At 37.7% G+C, this 24,764-nt stretch overlaps 1 protein-coding gene across 2 annotated transcripts; it reads right to left on the bottom strand.

Annotated features, from left to right (window-relative positions):
* Nucleotides 1-5,127: 5,127 nt before the first annotated feature.
* LOC103029872 (kyphoscoliosis peptidase) lies at nucleotides 5,128-22,979 on the bottom strand. 2 transcript variants are annotated; one of them, XM_049474857.1, is made up of 9 exons: nucleotides 22,842-22,979; nucleotides 20,224-20,410; nucleotides 19,928-20,113; nucleotides 18,856-19,091; nucleotides 17,313-17,427; nucleotides 11,938-12,055; nucleotides 9,509-9,694; nucleotides 6,810-7,000; nucleotides 5,128-6,519 (listed from the first exon to the last, which is right to left on the bottom strand). In XM_049474857.1, exons 2-9 carry the CDS (start codon nucleotides 20,399-20,401, stop codon nucleotides 5,237-5,239), a joined length of 2,493 nt encoding a protein of 830 aa, XP_049330814.1. In that variant the 5' UTR covers nucleotides 20,402-20,410; nucleotides 22,842-22,979; the 3' UTR covers nucleotides 5,128-5,236. The 2 variants fall into 2 exon arrangements, with proteins under 2 accessions (XP_049330814.1, XP_007258647.3); XM_007258585.4 differs by having other exon boundaries at nucleotides 20,224-20,338; nucleotides 22,842-22,977.
* Nucleotides 22,980-24,764: the final 1,785 nt, after the last annotated feature.

Genomic DNA, 24,764 nt, shown 5'->3' on the forward strand with positions numbered 1-24,764 from the left:
ATAAATACCATTGAAACCATTCTAATTGAGGGCTCCATGACGTATACTGCAAGCAAATGTTTAAAATTCTCTTCAGGGCATTCATACCTGGTGATATCAACTCAGTTCAGTATCTGAGAAACTATCAGACACAGCACTGAAGCAGTTCTCACATCATACATGCCAGTGAATCTGCTATTGTTAAGGATTGGGGGTTCCCTCGCTATCTGACCCTGGCAGAGCTGGACAGGAATGGTGCTAATCGGCCTGTCGAAGAGCAAGTGTCAAGCAGAACAGCACAGCCAAAGCTCAGGCTAAACATAGACCACCTGGATGCCCCCAGCTGTCTGCACAGCCCGACCTGCACTCCGTCACTTACAGGCAGCCTGGCTCAGTATAGCTGCTTTAAGTTCAGCTGTGTGATCCGGATGGGCAGTGTGGTTGATTATAGGACAGTAAAGTGAGAGGCAGAGGGAATAAATCAAACAGAGGCAAGGTTGTGATTTTTATTTTAGCATTGCTGTTATATCAAGGTTTTTTTACTCTGCTGTTATATTTGTAATTCCTCAAATTCATAACAAAATTACCAACTGTTTAAATTCTTTGAATATTTCTGAAAAAAAAAAAAAACACTGACCAATAGAAAATGTAAAAATTATTCTGGATAAATCTAATTGCAGAACATTTGCAGTTACCATATGTTTTGCATTATAAGGCGCACTTAAAATCCTTTAATTTTATAATCTGGTGCACCTTATTTATGAATTTTAACAGTCAGGTTGTAAGCTGCAGTAAAGCCACTCTGCTGAAGTACAGCTTTATACAGGAGTTTCAGTTTAGTTCTCCAGCATCAAGGCTGGAGCAGTATTAGCATTACTCGCTAACAGCACTAAGCGCTAGCTCTTTGATGTTCAGAGGTGAGTATTATCGGCCTGTAGCCTGCTGCTATCCCCGGCTAGCACTGATGGAGCAGTATAAGCATTACTCGCTAACCGCACTAAGCGCTAGCACTTTTGCTGTTTAGATGTCAATGTTATCGGCCTGTAGCCTGCTGCTAACCCCAGCTAGCACTGATGGAGCAGCTTTAACATTACTGGCTAGCACTGATGGAGCAGCATAAGCATTACCCGCTAACTGCACTAAGCGCTAGCTCTTTCGCTGTTCAGAAGTGAGTATTATTGGCCTGTAGCCTGCTGCTAACCCTGGCTAGCACTGATGGAGCAGCATAAGCATTACCCGCTAACTGCACTAAGCGCTAGCTCTTTCGCCTTTCAGACATGACTTTATTGGTGGAAATCTGGAAATCTAAGCTTACTGTAAATAAACGGAAACTGTTCAGCCCTGCAGTCGAAATGAGTGTATTAATGTAACGCTAAAGATGCGAGTCAGATGCCCGGAGTAAAAACTAAACGAGGCTAAACAGAGAGTGTAGTCAAATAACAGGTGTGAGTCAAAACCAGAGAGACAATAAACCAGAACATCAGAGCCGAAACACAAACCGAAAAAAAAACATGAGCCAGAAGTGCAATATAAAACTCTGGTGACATAGAACAAGCGAGTGAGCCACGATTGGTTGAGTCCGGACACGTTAGTGGCAGGGTGAGAGTTAGGAACTACAGAGTCAATGAAGTATTGAAAGAGACAAGAACACAAAGACACAAAACAAGCACAAAATCTGCAGAATATTTTCTGGAGTTTGGTTAAGTGTTGTCAGCTATTGTAACTGATTTCTAAATCAGGTGCATGCTGGGGATTGTAGTTCCGGACCGGGGTATGTCCATAGATGGGAACGGCAGGGTGAAAGTTAGGAACTACAGAGTCTGCAGCAGGAGTGAAAATTAAAAAATGGTACTTAAATCTACTTTAATCTGTAAAACAAACACATGCTTAAATCTACTCAAGTTGCAGAATATATACAAAAAAAAGCAATTAAAAGCACAACCTAATGCTTTGTTATGTTTAAACATAGGCTAATTACAATTGAAACATACTTGAGTTGCCATTAGTTGTTTCAAAATAGTACATTTAGTATATATTAAGTGCATATTAATTTTAAAGCTAAAAGTATGTACTTTTCCATGTTAAGTATACTTTTAAAAAATGTACTTAAATGCACTTTTCTTTTACAAGGGCAGGGCTTCTTCTAAACATGTAACCCATTAATTAATCTTCCACACACAAATTCATTAGTCGTCACCACCAAGACTGAAGCAGGACTTTGGGCTTACTGATCCACTCTGGCACCAAACCAATCTGAGTGTCTGAGTTAAAAAAAACAACAACAAAAAAAACGGTTGAGTTCCTCTTCCTTGCTTTTGTAAGGTTCTCAGATGTTGCTGACTAGCACTGCTGTGTAGAAGCACAAGCATAAACAAATGTTTGTCATTCTCAGCAGTGTAAAAAAGAGAGAGAGTGAGTATGAGCAGAGTGTGAACAGATGGCGGTCATTGCTTTGCGTGAGCGGGCAGGTTAGCGGGACGCTGTAATAACAGCCAAACGTGATATATGACCTGTGCCCACGAGAGCACGGCTTTGTTCCTGCGCTCTGCTGAAATTGATGAGCGGATCAGCTGAGAGAGGATCTGCAGACTTTACTGTGCGCTGAATGCAGATGCAGCACTAAGGAGAAGAAGTGAGCTGTGATATGCTAAAGTTTCTTAACCTAATGAACATTAAGGAAGTTATTAACTGTGATTGTCTCATTTCACTAGTCTCTTTCATTTTATTGGGTGTGCAGATTGTTGGTACATCATGCAGTAACTTTAGTTTGGATCATTACGCAGCAGATGATTTTTTTAAAAGCACTTTATTATAGAGCCCAAGACAATAAAGAGGCGAGATAATAATGTAGACTAAACACATACAAGCGTTATTAAAGCCTTTTGCACATATTGATTTTTACAAATATTAATATAAAAGCGTACAGTTCACATTAAAAAGAAACTCTGGAAAAAAAGAGACCACCTTAAAATGACGAGTTTCTTTGATTTTATTAAACTGAAAACCTCTTTTTTGCTTGACAACTGTGATTAAAAAACAGGGTTATTCCACCAAATATTGATTTCTAAACTCTTAAAACTTTATTAATGTGAACTTGTTGTTTTCTTTGCGTTATTTGAGGTCTGAAAGCTCTGCATCTTTTTTGTTATTTCAGTCATTTCTCATTTTCTACAAATAAATAAAGCTCTAAATGACAATATGTTTATTTGGAATTTTTGATAAATGTTGTCTGTAGTTTATAGAATAAAACAGCAATGTTCATTTTACTCAAACATATACCTATAAATAGCAAAATCAGAGAAACTGATTCAGAAACTGAAGTGGTCTCTTCATGTTTTCCAAAGCTACATATGAAGTATTGAAAAAGATTTAACACAAATAAAAGACTAGGACAAAAAAACAAAGGCACAAAACAAGCACAAAATCTGTAGGATATTTTCTTGAGTTTGGCTAAGTGGAGTCAGCTATTGTAACTGATTTCTAAATCACGTCTTAAATTTCTTTTAAAATAAACTTCACATTTGTGAATGTCACAAAAATGAATAAACAACCATTCAAAAACGTAGAAATTATTTTCAGCATTGTATTAAAAAAAATTACATATTCAAATGAGGCAGATCTTTATTTTAACTGTGAACATTGTAATTTTTCAGCAGTGTCCTGACACAATCATCCCTTCAACTTTTAATATAATAATTCTAAAAATAGAGTAATCTGATACTGTCACTTTATGACATCATTTTATTAATAACAACAAATTAATAAAACTACACAAATAACGAAAAATACACTCACATTTCACACAGCAATTTATTTACATTAACCTACATTAAAAATATGTTCAGTGCAATTACACATTCTTACCAGAAAGGTCTCTAAATCCCCAAACCCCCAAAACATAGAGTGTCGCTTTAATGTGAATATGTATTTGCTTACAATTCAGATCAACATTTATTTATTTATTTATTTATTTTTGCTCCTCTGTCCATGTTCTTTTAATAGAACTGGTGTTTGTTTCACAGTCCCAACAACAATGAGGTCTTTTTGTAATATTAATTTTTTTGTTTGTTTGTTTTTTAAATTATCAAAAGCCTTTAAAAAGTAAACCACATACAGTATCTAGGTCAGGTACTACACCAAAGCTTCGATTAGCACCTCAGAAAAAAATTGACTTGAGGGTTAGTTCAATCATTTCTTAACCCTGAGAGAAATATTTGATGAATAGGATAACGAATAATTTATCAGTCTACTCATGCTTTAGCAGGAGCTCAGTGTTTGTAAAGAAGGTGTTTGCATCTCTACTAAGTGTGTTTGGTAAACACTGTTTATATATTAGCACATAAGTATACAGCCTTTTTGCTTTTTATATAGTAAATCATTCTAAAAATGCAGCTTTGCTCTGAATCCAGCATTTTCAAAAGTATTGCAAGTATTCTCCAATACCGTGTTCTGTTAAACAGGGTGTATTAAGCTTTTTTGACATTAGAAAGACACAAAATAGCCAAACACATTTATATATATTTTTTTTCTCTTTCATACAAGAAAAAAACCTTGCATAGTTAAACTGTCCTGGAGTGCGTTTCCCTTACAACGACGGATGCTAGCATTAAACTAACATGGTACAATGCATTGTTAAACTAAAAAACATCTGAAGTACGACCGTTTCCCAAAACCATCGTACTTTGTCCGTACCACTGAAGTCTGAATTATGTTAGTTTAAAGCGCCATAGTCTGAACTATGCTGGTTTAAAGCGCAGTAGTCTGAACTATGATGTTTCTAAACATGTTTGGACTGATTTTCATAGCGGAAAATGGGAAAAATAACTCAAAAACTTTGTGATGTAATGCCAAAATAAGAGAACTGTAACCCGAACACGTAATGTTAATAAATGTGATATTAAGGAGATACTCACTTTTCCATATTGCAACCATACAACTCAGCTCAATCACCATTGAAATGTATAAAATCAACAAATACAATAAAAAATAGTAGGAAACGCTGCTTTTAGAGAAAAAAATTAGACTATTTGCAATATTTGCATATAAATGATGTAAATCGATGATGCAATCAGCGGAAACTAAGCTTTAACCACAGCTCCTAAGCTGTAGTTTTAGTTCTAAATAAGCAACTTAAAAACAGTGACTGCTTGCAATTGTTCCAACCATGTAAGTTGCTCGGGTAGTTAGAAACTATGCTTTTGGGAAACAAAGCCCTGTTTGACTGTATGTAAACGCTTACTTGTTTTGTTCTCACATTTTATTTTTGGGGTTTCAACACGTCAAAGTACATCAGGACCATCCTCTGTACGGAGTTTTCGTTCTCGCGGACCATAAGTTGTACTTGTGCCGCTTTTCCCGTGAACACTTTCCCTTCCCACTCTTGTCTGTTATTGAGCTCCAGGTCTACCGTCTCTTCAGCCTTAGCATGAACACTGTAGACCCCGGCGACCTTCACACGGATCCGGACCCAGGACAGAGGCTCCAGCAGGCCGGACTGAGGCTCCAGCAGAACCCCGCCCTTCTCCCAGGTTGAGTAGGTACCGGGGAAAGGAGGACAGGAAATGTCTGAACTGTTCTGGATGATAAAGTCACAAAGGTGTGTGCTGTTGCCAAAGAGATGCAACAGGTAGGAACCCGGCTCTGGCAAAGCAATGCTGATGGTCACCATGCTGCCATCGTAGTTTACAAAGCTGTAGCGTGATAGAGGGTATGTGGAAAGCTTGCGCTGTTCTTTGGACAAAACGGCATGTAATGATATATCTTGCTGGTTCTGGAAGGTGATGTTGCACTTGCCCTGCTGTGCGGTCACTATTGCCCCTGTGTGGCTAAACTGGGAAAGACCAGCCTCAGTGGTGGTGAGTCCAGGCCCACATTTGCTGCTCAGATCAGGTGGGAAAAGCTCGTTGAGATTGACTGGGTTGCTGGTGCAATGAAGGAGAAAGCTAGCAGCACTTTTATGGTTACCATTACCACTCTCATAGTCCCTGACGTACACAGACAGTGTGTAGTAACCAGTGTAAGGACAGAGGACAGAACAAGTAAGTTTATCTGCCTCTGCTTGTGAAGCCACACATCTCTTAGCCAGAGTCCCGTCCAAGTCCTTATGACTGAGGCTACAGATCACCCTAAGTGGCCGAGCCGTCTGCAGAACCAGTTCAAACCTCCCGGACCTCAGCTCAATAACTTCACCTCCGTACTCACAGGACCTGAGCCCCCGAGCATAACCATCTGGACTGATCCCCCAGCACAGGGAAGGGTTTTCTGGAAGATCCTCAAAAGGCTTGGGTTTAGCACACTTCAGCAGAAACGAGCACAGGTGACTGTACGACCCTGCGACGCCCGCTGCGCGTGCAAAAAGCTCGACTTCAAACGACCCTGCGGTAGGAGGAATCACTCGGAGCTTCATGCTGGACTTAGTGATGGTCAGCAGTCCTCGAGATATGCTCAGCTCCGTCTTTTTAGAACCATTGCACTGATAGATTGTGTAGGTGAAGTCCGCCGGCTCAGAAAGTCCCATTGATATTGTAGCCTCACCATTCTCTGATAAAGATAAAGATTATACAAAAAAAAAAAATACTGACAGTCATAATTCAGATAGAAATATAGATACTATGGTTTTAAAATACTTTGATTAAAAATGATACAGTTGCAAGAAAAAGTATGTCTGGCTGCTTAATATTTTAGTTTCTACTGAAAAATAAAACAGCCCAGACTGCTGACCAGCCCTGACTGGATCGGTTGCCATGTCATTACACGTTGTCACATTGTATTTGGACATTTTTATTAGTTTAATAAAATGCAGCTACATAAGTGAGAGAACTGGAACCAACCTGTATCCAGTGAGCACTGTTTAGGGTGGATGAGTGTTAACCCTAAACGGTAGAACTGAGCAGATTTAGACACTCTTTTTTCAAACTCTTTCAGGCTTACGGGTCTCTCCAGCAGCTGCCACTTCTCCTCCGCTGGATAGTGGTCATTAATGAATTTCTCTGGGTCGGTCAGAAAGTAGAATTCATTATAGCTGGAAAATAAAAGAAGAAGAATCATTATCTGCTCAGTGCATTTATGATTCACAGATATTCTACTGTTATCAACTAAAAGCATGCCTTCACATGCAAAACATCTAGGAAGTTCTACAACAGCCTAGTGAGAGCAGCTGCTCTCACTACTCCCTTCAGGACTTATACAGCTCCCGCCTCACACGAAAAGCCCTCCGTCTGGCAGGAGATCCATCCCACCCACTACACAGCTTCTTCAGCCTGCTGCCTTCAGGGAGGAGACTGCAGAGTCTCTGTGCTAGAACCAGCAGACTGCGAGACAGCCCCATCCATTAGGCTGTGAGGATGCTGAACTCTCTTCCTGCTCTACCCCCCATCCCAATCCTGCCCCCAGCACACACTCACTTAGTATCCTGACCCCCACCAACACAGTACTGAAACTATGTACTAGAACACACACAGTACTGGAACTTTTTCTAAACGGACCTGCACTACACACCCCATACCTGCTATACTGCACAGTCATACACACTCTAATTCCCCAAGAACTGTGAACTTTAAGTACTTAACGCACTCATTCACTTTACCAGCCTTAAGCTATAGACACTATTTGCTCTACTGTTATACAGGTTGTATTTATACTCTCATTCCATCTCAATCACCATCAATATTGCACTATTGTCTTTCGTCTTACGTATATCTATTGTGTTCTTGTTGTATTGGACATATGGTGTCTCCCATATATATATATATATATATATATATATATATATATATATATATATATATATATATATATATATATATATATATATATTCTTTCTTTTTATTTCTATATATATATATTTTTTTCACCCCCACCACTACTGCACCTTGTTTCTGTCTCATATATGTCTATTTGTGTCCCTGCACACATAGTGTCTCCCATTCTCTTTTATTATATCTTTTATCTGTACTTGCTGTAAAATTTTGGAAGGAGAGTAACGTAATTTCAATCCTCTGTATGTCCTGTACATATGCAGTATTGACAATAAAACTACTTGACTTAATATACTCAAAAAGTTGTTGAAAAGTACATGCTTTAAACACCAGCAGCTTCGTAAACACTGTCCGTGATTGGCACAGTTTGCTTTGCATTCCATTATATTATTTATAATGATTTACTTATTATTTTTAAATGCTTCACAGCAAATACATTACAAAAAATATATATAGTTTATTGTTATTTATTATTATTATTATTATTTATTTATTATTTTTAAATGTTTTACAGCAAATACATTCAGAGCTTACTTTCCACAAAACATCTACTGCATGGACTTCCCCCGACAGGACTTCCCCAACCCACACCTGATGTTTACCTCGGCTAGTAGTTCTCTACATAAATATAGCTAACTTCAGTCCTTCATGTTATCTACCCATTCTGAGAGAGTGGAAGGGTGGCGCACTGTTAGAACACCCATACTGTCCAACCACCTAGTAATACTGGCCATGTTTTTAATAAAGCTGCAATGAACGTCCACTTTTTGGCTCACTCAAAATGTAAACAGTCTGACCAGATACCACAAACCGGCTTCAGCTACCAATCATGGAAAAGGTTAAAGTTCAGGAAAATCTTGGATAGAGTATAAGTCAAACGTTTGGACACATCTTAAATTTTAAAATGTTCTACATTGTAGATTAAAACTAAAGTCATGAAGAAAAAACATATGTAATTATCCAGAATATGTTTTATATTATATTTTAGACTCTTCAGAATAATAGCACCTGCTGCTTAGATTACAGCTTTGCACATCTTGGCTGGATTTTCTCAGTCAGCTTTATGAGGTAGTCACATGGAATTTAGGCTTTCTGTTAACCTCTGTGCTAAACTTCAATCTAAAACACTTCTATGAGTTTAAAAGTGTCCTTAAGTGCAGTCAAAAAGACGATCAAAAATGTTTAAGTTACTACACGATGTGTTTCTTCATTGTCTGGATGACTTCAGTATTTATTTTATTGTATTCATAAAATGTAGGACGAAAAAAAAAACATTAAATGAGAAAGTGTGTTTAAACCTTTGACTGGTGCTGTATATGTGTGTAAACTCCTTTTTCCTCTCTGTCCTCAGGTATTGCTTTTGTATTTACTGTATTTTTGCTTACGATTTTATTTTTCCTTTTGTGTTATACTTTTTGGATTTCTGTGTTTAACCCTGGACATTTTCTCAACCCTAGTATATCCCTTTCCGGATTTCACAGCAGTGGCTGTCTATTTGTAAATTTGACAACAATATGGGGAATTTAACATGACATGTAAATAAATGTTACTTAAAATTGGTGGTGGATGGATTTTGTGGTGCATATTTCTACAGTAAACGTTAATTTGTAACATTCAAAGTATATTGGTGCTGCTGTAGAGTTGATGTAGGTATATAAGCACAATCTCTTAATATTGTTCAGGTTTTCGTAGGGTGTCTAATCATCTCTAAACTAGAGGCCACTAGAAAAAATTACAGTATATAAAGATCAAGATTCCCTCTCTCCTCTCACCACTTATTGAAGACTCTCTGGTCCATGTCGCTAGTTCCAGCCCCCCAGCATGAATCCAGTAGGTGCCAGTGTCCCCCGAGGTTCACTGCATTCCAAGCGTGATTGGTTCCCTGGCACTTCTGACCAGGTTCATATCCAATGCCTTTTCCATAGCCGCTCACCTCCCTGCATTCAATGTCCACCACACTGGAGAAAAGCAACAAGTTCAATACAATACATACTGATCCAGCATTGTCAACTCTAAAGAATAGAAACACATACAGTATATTTTGAGACAGTATATCATTGTATGATAATATGTTTGACATACAGTGTTATTATCCTGTCTTTACATTATTCTTATTTTAGATTTTTCTACTTTTTCTTTATTTTTATTTCCCTATTATTGTGTGAATCATTTTAATACTGAGATAATTATTCTTTGATTTTAGATCAGTTTTTGTTATTTTAAGATACTTTCTCTTTATTTTGCAATTTTGTCTTGTTATTCTTGTCGCACCTGCACCTTTAAGATCAGTCTCTCCAGAGCAGAGACTGTAAAAAAAGATGGACGCCGTGTCTCCGTTCCCATTCATTCAATGAAAATGAAGCCAAAATCTTCCGCCATGTTGGCGATCCTGAAACCCGAGTCTGCGCAGTAGAGACCAGAGGAGGGAGAAAGGCTGTGGAGAGCTCCTACTCATTTAAATAACCCCGCCCCTGAGGGCTGCCTCGCGGTCACAGGGTGCAGAGCGGGGCAGAGCGGAGCTGACGGTCTGTTATTGGTCCCGCCCATAACCAGCCCTTTTACAACAACCACACCTTTTTTGAATAGAGCTGAATAACGTTTTAAAAACCGAATTCTGTGGGGATATAAAAATTGACAATATAAGCAGAGGTTACACTAGCTGTTGCATTTAAATATTGGAGGTAGAATTACAGTATATTAGAAAAAAACGTGATTGAAAGTTGTCAGTTTTGCCATTGAAACCTTTGGGGATGGGTGGGGTTACACAGCTTTCTGAAACCGAACAGCAGGGGGCGCCCAACCTGTGGTGGCTTCACTTTTGAGAGACGATGCTCTGTCCAGCTATATACAGTCTATGCTCCAGAGTACTAATAAGCTGACTCCGCCCCACTCACACACCTGTGGGACATCATCTTATTACACGGACTATATATACTGGGACACTCGCTTAGGTTAGTTGCCAGATATTGCCACACCAGTGCCGTTTTTCTACAGTGTTTGTTATTCCTGTTTTTTTTTTTTATCTTTGCCTGTCCTTGACTACGATTTTTGCCTTGTGATGTATTTCTGGTTTTAAACTAAAAGATTTTTGGACTATGATTTTTGGACTATTGGATATGATATAAGTGCATTTGCATCCAAACAACCTTGGTCGGTTCCTAAAATTGTGAGCTTGTCAATAGTTTGAGATGTTATTGATATTTTGAGAAGCTTTCTGAATATCTAGAATATTTTTTTATTTTTATTATAATTCATGACCATGATGTCTCAATGTCTCATTTGTAGGGTAAATTATCAATATTTTAAAATGCTATTACATATTTTTCATTACGTCAATGTACTTTCTTAATGTTCTGAGAAGCCTTTCTGTTTTTTTTGTTACTTTCATTATGTTGATGTATTTTCTTGTTATTTTGAGATCCTTTCTCGTTAATGAAGTGGTAGTGGAAAAAAGGATTTCATCCTTTCATTCATACCAGACAGTGCATAACAAGATGTTGCATACATCATATAAAGTATGACTGTGGAAGAACCTGCCTGCAGTTCTAACCTCCAGTAGAGAATATATTATATGTGTTTTCGGGAACAATGGGACAAAATAACAAGTGAAACAATCATTACTTTGGAATCCTTGGTGCCAAACACCTTTTTAGGTGTTTTGAAAAGAACATTACATAGAAGTAAATGTTGTAGTATCCCATAATAATGTGTTGGATAATGTGTTGTACACCTGAAATGCAGGAATGGATGGATTTTTAAAAAATCAACTATCATGGGTTCATACTGTTCATATTTGAATAATAATAAAAAAATCTAAATAAATGGAAGATGTGTTGTGTATTCTTCCCAACACTTTCTGATTTTAAAGGTATATTTACATATACTGTAAATTATTTTTGCACAAGGGGGTCAGAAGGCACATGAATTAATGTTATATTTAATAAAAATGATGAAAAGACTAAGGACCCTCTCTTACACCCTAAAAAGGCACGTCGCAAGGCTCATTAATATTTTACACCCTGACAACAGTCAACACTCAAACGTTTATCTATCTTGGCGTGAGCAGCGTGATAACGCAGGTCAATTTCTTCTGCTGAGAAGCACAGAAGCACTGCACTGTTAAAATACCAATCTGCCAAAGGTCCCTTAATGCTGAACTTAAAACACTAATTCAGCTCATCATTCAGATCAGTGCTCTTACTTGCAGAGTTGTAAGCAGACACCGGCGTATCCACTGCAGATTGCTTTACCCGTCCTGATGACGTCATCGGGAGAATACACTTTCTTAGTGATACCCAGAAATCCTTCGACATCATACTCTGCAGAAAAAAAGTCAGTTTTTTTTTATGCGACAGTTTGTTGACAATTTTTAAAGTCCCTCCTAGGGCTGCAGGCGCCATTGGTGATGAAGATGCACAAAAGGTTGGAACAATTGGATAACTGTTCCGTATGAGGAGGGATGGACGTAAGTGCAGAATATATACAACTTAATAAATAAACAAACTCAAACAAACTAACAAACAAACAAACAAACATGTTAAACCAAACTTACACTGAATACAAAACTACAGAAGACTTAAACTAGAAAACAGGAAGCTAACAAACAGCATGAGACAATAAACAAACCTGACAAGACTACAAACGGCAAACAAACCAACAAAAGACTAGACAAAGAAGGCTTGAAACAAAGGGGCTTATATACACGAGGAGGGAACAGGAAACTGGAAACACCTGAGGATCAATCAAGAGGGGGTGGGGTTACAAATAACTGATGACAGGATGGGGCTAGGGCGGAGACAGGACCAAAACACAACAGTAGCACATGGCTGGGAAACACATGACAGGTAAACAGAGGGCAGGACCACAAGAGAGAGAAACACAAGACAGACATGGGCTAAGCTGTGACAATTTTGGGAGAATTGGGAGAAAAAAAATCTGAAAAAAAAAGAATATATATACATATGCTTTATATTTTGATGTGTGTCAGTCACCACTATGCTTAACAGCAGGTATGGTATGGTACGGATTTCTTGGGGTTGAATGCCTCAACTTTAGTCCTCCAAACATAGGCTAATCAGACCTCCAGAAGGTTTTATCTTTGCAAATTTGGTCAGCTACAGATACTTCAGATAGCTACATTAAAAGGGCTTGAAGTCTCCAAGTCTATGTGGATGTAGAACTCATAGACTGTAGTTATTCACACTTAGGTTGCAGTAGCTTCCATCACCAGCAAATTAGTCATGAACGTGTTTGCATTTTTTTTGGACCCTGTGTTGATTTTTTAAAAATGTGAACACAGTTTCAAACCTCAGATACTTCATGCTAATTTTGTAATGTGTTTTTTTGGCTGTGCAATATCCTTATAAGCAAGCTGGAAAGAGAATGTAGAATCTATATGCTGCCTTAAAGAGTATATTTTTTTCCAGGGATGTCCATAATTTTTTTAACAAGACAATGCATACTACAAGCTGCACGTATTACAAAGGCGTGACTGAGGAAAAATTAGGCTAGGGGTATTGGATTGGCTTGCCTGCAGTTCTGAACTGTTCTCTATAGAGAATGCGTGGAAAGGTTTAAAAAACGAAAATGGGAAAATTATTTTGTATGCATGAAGAATGGGACAAAATAATGCATAAAACTTTCATCGCTTGGTTTTCACATTGCAAAAATGTCTTTAAAAAAGGAATGTGGAATGTTTAATAGGCCTAAAGTGCAGGAATTGGTGTCTATTAGTATATGAAATTAAACTTAACCCACGAAAGATAAAAATATATTGGATTCATACCGTCTGCAATCAAATTAATGTTAAAGTATTGTTATAGACAGTGTTGGGCACGTTACTGTGAAAAAGTGATTAGTTATAGTTACTAGTTACTTCTCCTAAAAAGTAACTTGGTTACTAACTGAGTTACTCCACTATAAAATTGACTACTTACCAGTAAAAGTAAGTTTTGCGTTACTTTTGTGTTACTCGCCCCTGTAACCCCCATCCCCCGGCCCCTACCTTCTCAGAGCGTGTTTCATAAGCCAGATGAATAGAGTGCACAACAGCAAAGACAAGTACCTGCATAGAGGTTTTTCATTCGGGGACATAATGTGCACTCCACGTGCACATTTTTACCTTTGACCTCAGTGAGTTTGAAATAGTGTCGGTATTTCGGTCTGTAAAAGGCTGTTTTGCCACTGGAGTCCGCCATCTAGCCACTGGTGGGTAGATGGCGCTGTCTCCCCACATCACTTCAAAGGGTGACTTTACATGTATGAGAGGAGGCATGTGCTAGTCTTCACACTCCTGAGGTTGGGGGACATTGTGGGCATATTGCTAGTGATGGGATAGGGAGCCCAGCTGAGTCGGTGGGTAATTAGCATAGCACAAAGTTGGGGATAAAATAATAAAAAATGAAACCAAATGTGTGGAATGCTAATACTCCACGTGCACAGTTTTACCTTTGACCTCAGTGAGTTTAATATAGTGTCGGTATTTCCATCTGGAAAAGGCTGCCACTGGAGTCCTCCTCACTCGCCATCTCTCACTATGCCCTGTAAACCCCCGCCACTATGCATGCGCTCTTATCACCCACCCACCTATTTTCTCTGATTGGCTGAAGACATAATCGTACTATACCTTAGCCAATCATTGCTTAGGCGGTTAAATCATCCTCTGCTGCCTTGTGACTCACACACACAACACAAACACACACACTTGCGCCTTTGTCTGTATGCGTGAAGTAAAAAAAAAAAAAGTTCATTGGGCGGCTAAAGTAACGGCGTTATAGTGACAGTCAGAGTAATTTGTTCGATTACGCATTACTGAAAAAGTAACAGCGTTATTTCCATTACTGCTTATTTTCCCTGCATTTTAAATGTGATGGAGATGTTTAAACCCTAAAATCATCAATGGTAAGTTATGGATTTGTGGAGTAACGTGTTTCAAGAAATATTTCGGTTGTATCATAATCAGGGACGGTAATGGTAAATAACTTCTCATCACATTTCTTGGTCGTGATCTGATTTGACAGAAGAACATTTTATTCTCCACACTATACACACTGCCTGAAATAAATAAGTGATGCTGTAAACTGACAAGAATGAACCTTACAGAGACCCAGAGCCATCATTTCTAATGTCCCGTGAAGACATCAGCTGCAGCATGGAGTTATATAAGTTAACTGCACTGTAAAAAGTGTAGCCCTGCTCAAATTAAAAAAATTGATGTCCATTTGTTGCATCTAAACTATTTGACTTCACTCAATCTAAATAAAGTCAATTGTTACAACCTGATTATTTTATTTTGACATAAACCATATTACTTCACTCGACCCAATATTAATTATTCACCTTGATCCAAGTTAAATTCTTTACATTTCAGTTTCGGAACCAAACTAATACATTTAAATTGAACCGAACTTAAAAAAAAAAAACATGGCAGCATATTCAGAAGTTCCAGAAGTTACTGTGGCGTGGAAGAGGACGGATTACCAGCGAGATTTGTTTCAGTGCTCTCTTACTCTTTTTATTTTGCTCTGAGGAGGACACTAAGAGCTGGATTTACATGGGATTCCACTTTTGAAAGTGAAACTAACTACAGCTCCAACGCAGCTAACCCCACTCCCACACACAGAAAACACACAAAGGGTGAGGCACTTACACAAAACAACCACATAACTGATAACTACATGAATAATACTAGAACAGTGATAATAAAACATGACATAAAACTCTGGGATAAACAGTAACATAAACACGCAGAAAAACACCCACTTCCCCCAACAGGGTGAGCTCCCATAATTCCTTCCGCCCCCCCTCCAGTCCCGACGCCACAATACCATAAGCATGCGTTGCTATCTCGCGAGCGCGTTCAGGCACTTTCTCCCTCTCTCATTCTCTCTCTCGCGAGCGCGTTCAGGCACTTTCTCCCTCTCTCCCTCAGTGCTCTGAAGCACTTCTCTACAACTTCTCCCGTGCTCCACAGTGCGCATGCGCAATTCATGTTTGAATCAAATTAAAAATATTACATCCTTATCTCTTTTCTTCGAGTATGATTTCAGTGGAACCAAAACATTTGGTTTATTTCCTTCAGAATTGTAATTAATTTAGTCTGAATCAAAATTGACACATCAAAATTCAAAAAGGTTGAGTTTCACAATAAAGTCAATAATTGTACTATGTGTTCAATCATATTTATTAGCTTGAATGAACAGCTCCATGCTTCACTTTTTACAGTGTGCATGGCCTGGAATCAGACAACGAAAGACCCTGATCTCCGAGATGCACAGCAGCTCCAAACTTAATTTGGGCCTTAATTATTTGATTTCCTTCCACTGAGCAGTGAGGGTGCTTGTAGAGTTCAGCCTAGTGTGAAATAAGTTACAATCCTCCATTTATCAGATAATGTCGGCTTTATGCTCCATGCTCATGAACGTCTGTTTTGGCCTAGTTTATTGGCAGTAAGACTCTATTTACAGACCGCTGATTTTCTTAATTTTGACTCATCTAACTCAACTAATGAGGAGGCCATAACAGCTATTGAAGCATGCATTTAATATCCAAATGTGCATCATTTTTAGACCAATAAAATATATTACCGTACATGAGTTATTGCTAACATTACAACTATGCGAATCTTGGAACAAAGATCTTTTGAATAAAACTCATTTAAAAAAAAAAGAAAGAATAAAATAAACGTAGTTGCGCCCAGAAAGAATCAAACGACAGGAATGAAACTTGTTGGAAAGTCATGCAACACTGGTATAGAGTGACTCAGAATGGCAACAGGTCATCTTCAGATCATGATCACAATCAGTCACTCTTTGGTCTTGGTGAAGACTGAGTAATCTGAGGACCGCTGGTTTGAATCATGATCAGGCTGCTTCACCATCAGCAGCCAGAGTCTGAGCGAGCACAATTGGCCTTGCTCTCTCTAGGTGGGTACAGTAGATGGCGCTCTCTCCCCACATTACTTCAAAGGGTGATGTCTGTGAGCTGATGTATCAGAACCGAGTCGCTGGGCTTTCCTTGCGAGTGCGCTGTGATGCTGCATCAGCAGCAGTTTGAAAAAAGAAGGAGGGGGTGGATGACTTCACATGTATGGGAGGAGGCATGTGCTAGTCTTCACCCTCCTGATGTTGCGGGGAATTGGGGGCATATTGCTAGTGATAGGAGGGGGCCCAGCTGAGTGGGTGGGTAATTAGCATAGCAGAAATTTGAAAAGAGAAATGGAATAAAATTTAAAATATATAAATAAATAAAAGAAAATGTGTCTTAGGAAGCTATTGGACATTCTATTAATATGCCTACTGTACTGTAGAACCTGCAGGAACTGTATGAGAATATTAAATATATATTTAAGCTGCATGAGATGAGTTCTTAAAGGACACCATTAGGAACCTCTACAACTTCATGCATGTTGAGATGTCTGGCATGTTGTGTGACACATGTTTTACACATAATTTTTACACTTTCTTCTGGGTACAACTATATTTTCAATTTTGGACAATGAGTGTATATTTTAAAGAGGTTTATTTTTCTACCCTGTGTGTGTGTGTGTGTGTTTGTGTGTGTGTGTATAAAACTGACCAATGTTGTCACAAAGCCAGATCCAGACTGCACGTAATCTTTCTAAATCATTCGTCGTTCCATTAATGATAGTCTGAGCAATAGTCTCCACTGAGTAGATCTTCTTGCGCTTCAGCTGCAAAGCACACACACACACACACACACACACACACACACATTCATACATATTCTATTACACCTTTATTAAACTGCATGCACATAAACATATCAAATCACCCACACATGGCATAAACATTTACTCCACTCATTAACACACAGTGGATCACAGTTTTCTTTTCTCTTTCTATCTCTCTTTTCCTACACTAACCCTTTTTCTTTCTCTATCACTGTTTTCCTTTTCTATCCCTCTTTTTCTTCTCTACCCCACTCTTACCATTTTCCTCTTCAGGTCCTGCCTATAATGATTTTTGCCACTTTTACTTTTCTGTCCTCTATTGTTAATGTACTTCACTATCTGTAAGTCGCTTTGGATAAAAACATCCCCTAAATGAAATGTGATATTATGTAATGAAAATATGCACACTGACAACTGATTTTTTTTTTACAAGTTTGAATGAGATCAGTGTTAAAACTCTTAGTTTGTACAAAATGTGTTTTTATGCAAATAATCCACTTGCTGACTATTCTGCAGCTATAAATATGGAGTTCTAGGTACACAGACATACCAAAAGTCTTCGGACAGGACTAGTACTGTGCCCTGCTGTCCCGTGACTTTTGCCATGTCCCATGTTAGCTAAAGAACGCTCCACTAGACCTGTGGGATATGCATGTGTCCTCATGCATCGAATGTTGACGGGATCTCTGCAAAAGTAAAGTTGCTTATCTGTTCAGCCATTTGTGACACTGATACTCTGAAACAAATGATTAGTAAAATTTAAATTCCTTTCTTTAATTAAACTTTACTTAATTTCTGCCTGCAATATTACCTAATTAAAATTACTTAATTTATACAATATTACTCGAACAATACATGATACATAATATAATTAGTGAAATGTAAATATTTTTTGTTAAAACACACATATTACACTGTTTTAACATGTGTATTGTATAAATTAAGTAATTGTAATTAGGTAATATTGTATGCAGAAATTAAGTAAAGGTTACTAAAAGAAAGGATTGATTCAGCAAAAATAAATTAAATAAAGTTTACTAAAAGAAAGGATTGACTGAAGTTCAGTTCACTTATTTAATTTATGTAAAATTTAAGTCTTGAAACCGAATTGAACTTTTTCACAGAACAGCAATTTTTTAAAGTAAATTTTACGCATATTTATTTTCAGTGTAGACATGAACACTACCATTGAGTGTGCTGTCCACTGTGGGTGGTAATGTCTTCAATAACAAGTTTCTGGTACAAACATGATATGACATCATATGTATCGAGGAACCCATCTACAGTACACCCACTATCAAGCATTGCTCAAACTTTGATAATTCACATCACCTTGCCTTGCTATGAGCACACTGTCCAGTTTTCGATCTCACTCACAAGGTAATAATTCACAATGTATGCACATATATATTCATATCTTTCTCTTACCTCTTTCCCAGCATTGATTACATATGTGTCCACCCTGCTGAAGTCCGTGTTAGCGATGAGTTCCTGAAATAGTTTCCTGCTGGACTGAGGTTTGATCAGTTTGTTCAGATTGTCTCTACTATCCTTCGGTTTAGACAGTTGACTGGTGTCGATCTGTGCATTCCTTCTAGTCGGCTCTTCTTCTATAACCATATTTTTATATTTCACTCTGAAGGTTTCAGCATTGCCGTCATCATCTGAAAGCAAAAATTCAAAGAAATTGCAAACACAAAGTGAATTGAAAAACACAAAACGACAAAAAAGGGATGCAACACTGTTTTTTTTTTCCTAAACTGAAAAAAAATGATGCGTAAAATTTACTTGAAAAAACTGTTGCAACTTTCTACATTTACTTTTTTTAAGTATATTTAATTTCAGATAAATTTAAGTAACTTCAACTTGGTTTTTAAAAAACTTTACTTCATTTATTTTTGCTGAATCAATCATTTATTTTAGTAACATTTACTTAATTTCTGCATATTTTATTATCTAAATACAATTACTTAATTTATATTACTCAAATAATTTATGATACATAATATACTATAATTCCTGAAATGTAAATATTTTAGTTAAAAAACACATATTAAACATGCATGGCATGTAATACATTCTTTTTAGTGTACTATGTGTTGAGACAGTGAGACTTGGTCTGTTTACAAAATAAATCTTTGAGATTATGTAAATATTTGAATGTGTGTTTTAAATAAAATGATACATAAAATTATTGTATAAATTAAGTAATTGTAATTAGGTAATATTGTTTGCAGAAATTAAGTAATGGTTACTGAAATAAAGTATTGATTCAGCAAAAATATATTGAGTAAAGTTTACTAAAAGAAAGGATTGACTGAAGTTCAGTTCACTTATTTACTCTACGTAACATTTAAGTCTTGAAACCGAGTTGAAGTTACTTAAATTTATCTGAAATTAAATTGACTTAAAAAAGACAAATGCAGAAAGTTGCGAAACTTTTTTTAAAGTAAATTTTACTCATCTTTTTTTCAGTGTATAATAGTTTTACAGTATTTACCTGAAACATAGCCATTATTAGTTTGGCCAACTCTGGGCAGCCGTGGGAGTTTGTTCAGATTGTCTCTACTCTCCTTATGTCTTGACGGTTGACTGGTGACGGTCTGTGCATTGTTTCTAGTCGGCTCTTCCTCTTTCATCCTGTTATTCTTTATCACTCTAATAATTTCAGCATTTCCATCATAATCTACAAACAAAAAGTAAAAGAAATTACAAACACAAATTGAGGTGCAGCCAACAAAACAACAAACAAGATTGCAAAACAGTTTATTTTCTTCCTATAATAGTTTTATTTACCTGAATCATAGCCGGTATTTGTTTGGCCGGCCCTCGGCAGCTTTGGGAGCTTTGGGAGCTCATGCTCGCTTTTTGTGCTGGATTTTTTCCTCTTAGATGGTTGACCTTCTTCGTCCTGAGTTTGGGAATGGCAACAACAACAACAACAACGACGCAGAAAAAGATGCCAAAGATGCATATCTGCTCACTGGAAAGAAAATCCATGCGTTAGGGCAGGTTAGTAGGTAAGTAGGTAAGTAAATGGGCAATTTATTAATAAAGCACATTTCAAATCAACATGCTGCACATGATGATCCAAGACAAAAAATAATCATGCACAGTCAAATATATATATTTTTTGTATTTTTGGCAGTATAAAGCGCATTAAAATCCTTTTTTTCCCAAAATTGACAGTGCTCCTTATAACCCGATGCACCTTATAAATGAATTTTACCAGTCAGGTTAAAAAAAAGGAGCAGTAAAGCTACTCCGCTGAAGTACAGTGTTATACAGGAGTTTCAGTAAAGTTTCTCCAGCTCTGGGACTGCTGCTAAGTGTGCTAAGTGCTAGCTCTTTTGCCCTGCAGAGGCGAGTATATCAGCCTGTAGCCTGCTGCTAACTGTAGCTAGCAGTGATAAAGCAGTATTAGTATTAACCTGCATGTTAACCACGTTAAAACAAACCACAGGGGATTAACCGCTAGCTAATATCGTGTGCCGGCGGCATTTACTAGCACTAGCGGTTAGCCGCTAATGCTTATTCTGCTGCACCCAGCTTTATTGGAAATCTGGAAATCAAAGCTTACTGTAAATAAACAGGAGAGAAATCTGTGGAGATTAATATCCAGCACTCATTTGACTTAAAAAGAAAATGTTTTTTTTTTTTTTTAAGAATTAGAGTTTTGTTTACTAAGTTTAGCTTTTAGCCACCACCCAGTGGCAAGACCAGCTGAATTAGAAGAAAAAACATGTTCCTTACTAGTGTCGCATAATGCATCTTATAATCCGATGTGCCTTATAGTGCCAAAAATACTGTATAACAGTTAAAACGTTTTTAAAAAGTTTTTATGCTGCATTTTATTTGACCTCAGCAGACCCACTAAAGTAGAAGTACAAAAGTACTCAACATTTTTTGTACAATGTTGCTAAAGGTGCTGTGTATATATTGTATACATATATGTTCTCTTAAAATAAAAACTACCAGGTTGTAATACCAGGTGTGTAGTTACAACCGTTTAAATTCATCCTATATACATCTATATAAGGTCAGAGTCAGGTTTTAATCAAGAAAAAAGAGAGAAGGAGAAGATGATACATTGACATGATACAAGATAATCTAGAAAATCAGTAGTAGTGTGGGCCGGGCATGAGGCACACATTATGAATACACGTTAGAAGATAAGTGTATTAAGTATTTAAGTATATTAAAGCGGCAAAATAGCAGCCATATTTGATTCAAACAAATAGATAAATCACATGCAACATGCATATCATATCAATATATCTAGACATATGTGAGTATAGTAGGAAGGAGGTGGTCATAATATTCTGAGATGATGTGTACATACTGTACATAAAGTTATTTCTTGATTTTGGACTTTGTGGACAGTCCTTCTTATTTTTAATTGTCCATTTCCGGCCATTTTTGCTTGGAATTTGGCTACTTCTAAACTTTCTACCTCATTTTGTTGCTTTTATCAGTCTAATGGTGATGGACATGTTTTCTTTTTTTTTTTTTTGAGTTTCTGTTACAAGCTTGCCAATAACTCCTTTTGGAAACAAGTGAGATCAACTCCACTCCTTCTACTCAGACTTTCTTTAAAAGTAAGATCATAAAATGACAACATAAGGTACAAGGTCCAGACTCAAGCTGTGTTTGTTTAAAATGAAGCTGATAACAGGTCATTAAAAAGTAATTATCCGATGACTTTTGAGCCTGTGAATGTAGACATTCACAGGCTCAAAAGTAGATTCACCAAACTTTTCCTCTGCTCGAGATGAAACGGCGCATCTATGCTTAACACATAAGCTTCTTATATAAGGGTCTTACAGCTGTACAAAATAAAACGTTGCCATGAAATGACATGGTAAATCATTTTCCAGACCCTGAGGTGCTTTTCCTGGCTGCATGTTATTTTAGATGACCTGTGAACGAGTGCACAGGCGGACCCTCTGCAGCATTTGAGCCAATCACACTCTTATGGTAATTGCAGCACTATGCCATTATAGCTTTTCACATGCGTACAGTGGTAATTCTGTTTCAATTAGTGCTAAATAGGGTATTTACCTGAGGCCAAATGGGTGCTTGGACAAAAATTGACCAGAAAGGCAGATAATGCACTTCTTTCTGCATGTATTCCATCTAGAAAGCACTGTTGTCATTCAGAGGCAGCCTCAGATGTTTAATATCCTCAAATAAACCCCGCATTTCTAAAGCTCGTCTGATTCTTCAAATTACTTCGTTCTAAATAGCACACGGAGTGAGCCTCGGACAAGATAAGGCGGACCGAGGCAGCAGATATAGCCTTTTTCTTCTCAGCAGAACAAATACAGACAAATCACCGCTGTCAAAGCAGAGGAAATGCTGTGCTCGTTTTCGCCTGCTGCGCCGTTCTGCACAGTGCTTTGGTCAGTTCTTACCTGTTGGCCGGTGCTGGTCTTCCTGGCTGATGGTGTTGCTGTGTGTGTGTGTGTGTGTGTGTGTGTGCTGCTGTGCTCCTCTGCTGTGTCATTAAACTAATCGTTTGACTCTCACTTCCTGGAGGGTTGTGTTTTATAACGCCATGCTGTGAGCTGGGGTGTGTTATGCTGGCAGGTCCAGGAGATGACAGCCCTAAAAATACTACAAAGCAGCTGAGAGAGAGAGAGATAGATAGATAGGAGAGGAAAAGTTATACAAGACTTTAACTGCATGGTGCTGGACCATAAGGGGGGTACTAAGGTATTTAGGGGTATTTAGGGGTTACCTGAGTAGTGCAAGGGGTCATGGGGTCAATGGCGTGATATTTTTATAGCGATTCTCCTGTAAATCATTTTGTTAGGATGTTATAAAATGAAGTAAACGATTTTAGTTTTATTTTCTTGTTCATTTTAGACGTTGCATCCTCGTATGCAGACTTTCTTTGACTGCTGGCAATAATAATGTGTACTGTTGTGGTTAGGTAAAAGCTAGGTGTGAAGAAAATGACCAAATACAAATATAAAATCCCAATTAAGCCCCAATTCCAACAATTTCAAAAAAAGTTGGGACATTGTGTTACGTATTATGCATTATTCACGTTTTTGTGACTAAATGTAAATAAAATGAAATGAAAACTATTAACTCTCCAGTAGTAAGGCTCTGCTGGTTCGAATCCCGGTCATGCAGCTTGCCATCAGCTGCTGAAGCCCTGAGAGAGCACAATTGGCCTTGCTCTCTCTCTTTCTCTGGGTGGGTAGATGGTGTTTTTTTCCACACATCACTCCAAAGGGTGATGTCGATCAGCACAAGGCTGCATCTGTGAGCTGATGTATCAGAACCGAGTCGCTGCGCTTTCCTCCGAGCGCGCTGTGATGTTATTCTGCAATGCTGCATCAGCACAAACTCGAAAAGTGTCTTCACATGTATCGGAGGAGGCATGTGTTAGTCTTAACCCTCCTGGTGTTGGGGTATTACTAGTCATAGGGGGAGTCCTAATGAGTGGGTTGGGTGATTGGCCGTGTAGATTGGGGAGAAAATGTCCCTGTTTTTAATGCTTTGCCACCTGAGGGCCCAAAGATCACCAGCATCCAATATTGACAGTTAGTCAGACATTGCTTCTGATAGACTCTGCCTCTGTAAATTACTCATATTTTTCCTTATATTTCATGTAAGTTTGTCACATATTGCTGTTACTTTTATTTACACCACTAACTTTTCCAGACTTTAAGTCAGCCATCTAAAGTTTTAAATGAGCTTATAGTTGTTAATTAAATGATCAAATGTCTCACTTTTAACAGTGCTTTACACTTTACTTGCCATTTACTAGCTAGTGAAAGGGTCAGTCTACACAAAGCTACCGGTAAGCATAGATAACGCCAAATACAAAAGTCAGTATGAATAACTACACTGTAAACCCATACGTTGTTTGAACTCAAATGATTTAAGTCTGTTTAACATAAAATTCGATATTTCTAAAAATACTCAACTAACAATTTGAGTTAGTTGAACATATTATACATTAAAACTGAGATGATTGCGTTGAACCAACTTATAATAACTGAGTTTAGTCTGTTGCCATTAACAGCTTCTTTTCCATTGGCTTCTGTCACAATCTATTTGCATACTGGGTGTGTCCAACAGTTTCTGACAGTCACCATCAGTGTGTAGTGATTCTCCCTGGGCTTCCTTAGAAATAATTTAACTTCCCCTTTAGTTGTAATAACTTAACGTTTTAATTTATGCTAACTCAAGTTTTTATTCCCCAATATTGAAAAAAATTAGCAAACTAGCTGCCCTAAAAAAGTAAACTCAACTTATCCGGTCTTACAGTGTAACAAAAATAAAAAAGTTAAATCAATTTCCTCTTTAGTTGTAATAACTTG

The sequence above is a fragment of the Astyanax mexicanus genome, chromosome 2 (assembly GCF_023375975.1).
Source record: "Astyanax mexicanus isolate ESR-SI-001 chromosome 2, AstMex3_surface, whole genome shotgun sequence".
NCBI classification, from domain to species: domain Eukaryota; kingdom Metazoa; phylum Chordata; class Actinopteri; order Characiformes; family Acestrorhamphidae; genus Astyanax; species Astyanax mexicanus.

What these genes read in the sequence shown, in the direction of transcription:
- LOC103029872 (XM_049474857.1), bottom strand. Translation starts at nt 20,401, where the DNA reads ATGCATCTTTGGCATCTTTTTCTGCGTCGTTGTTGTTGTTGTTGTTGC. An exon ending in TAATCAATGCTGGGAAAGAG is followed by an intron (nt 17,428 to 18,855) that starts GTAAGAGAAAGA and finishes TGTGCTTTGCAG; the next exon opens with CTGAAGCGCAAGAAGATCTA. An exon ending in CTGGCTTTGTGACAACATTG is followed by an intron (nt 12,056 to 17,312) that starts GTCAGTTTTATA and finishes TTTTTTCTGCAG; the next exon opens with AGTATGATGTCGAAGGATTT.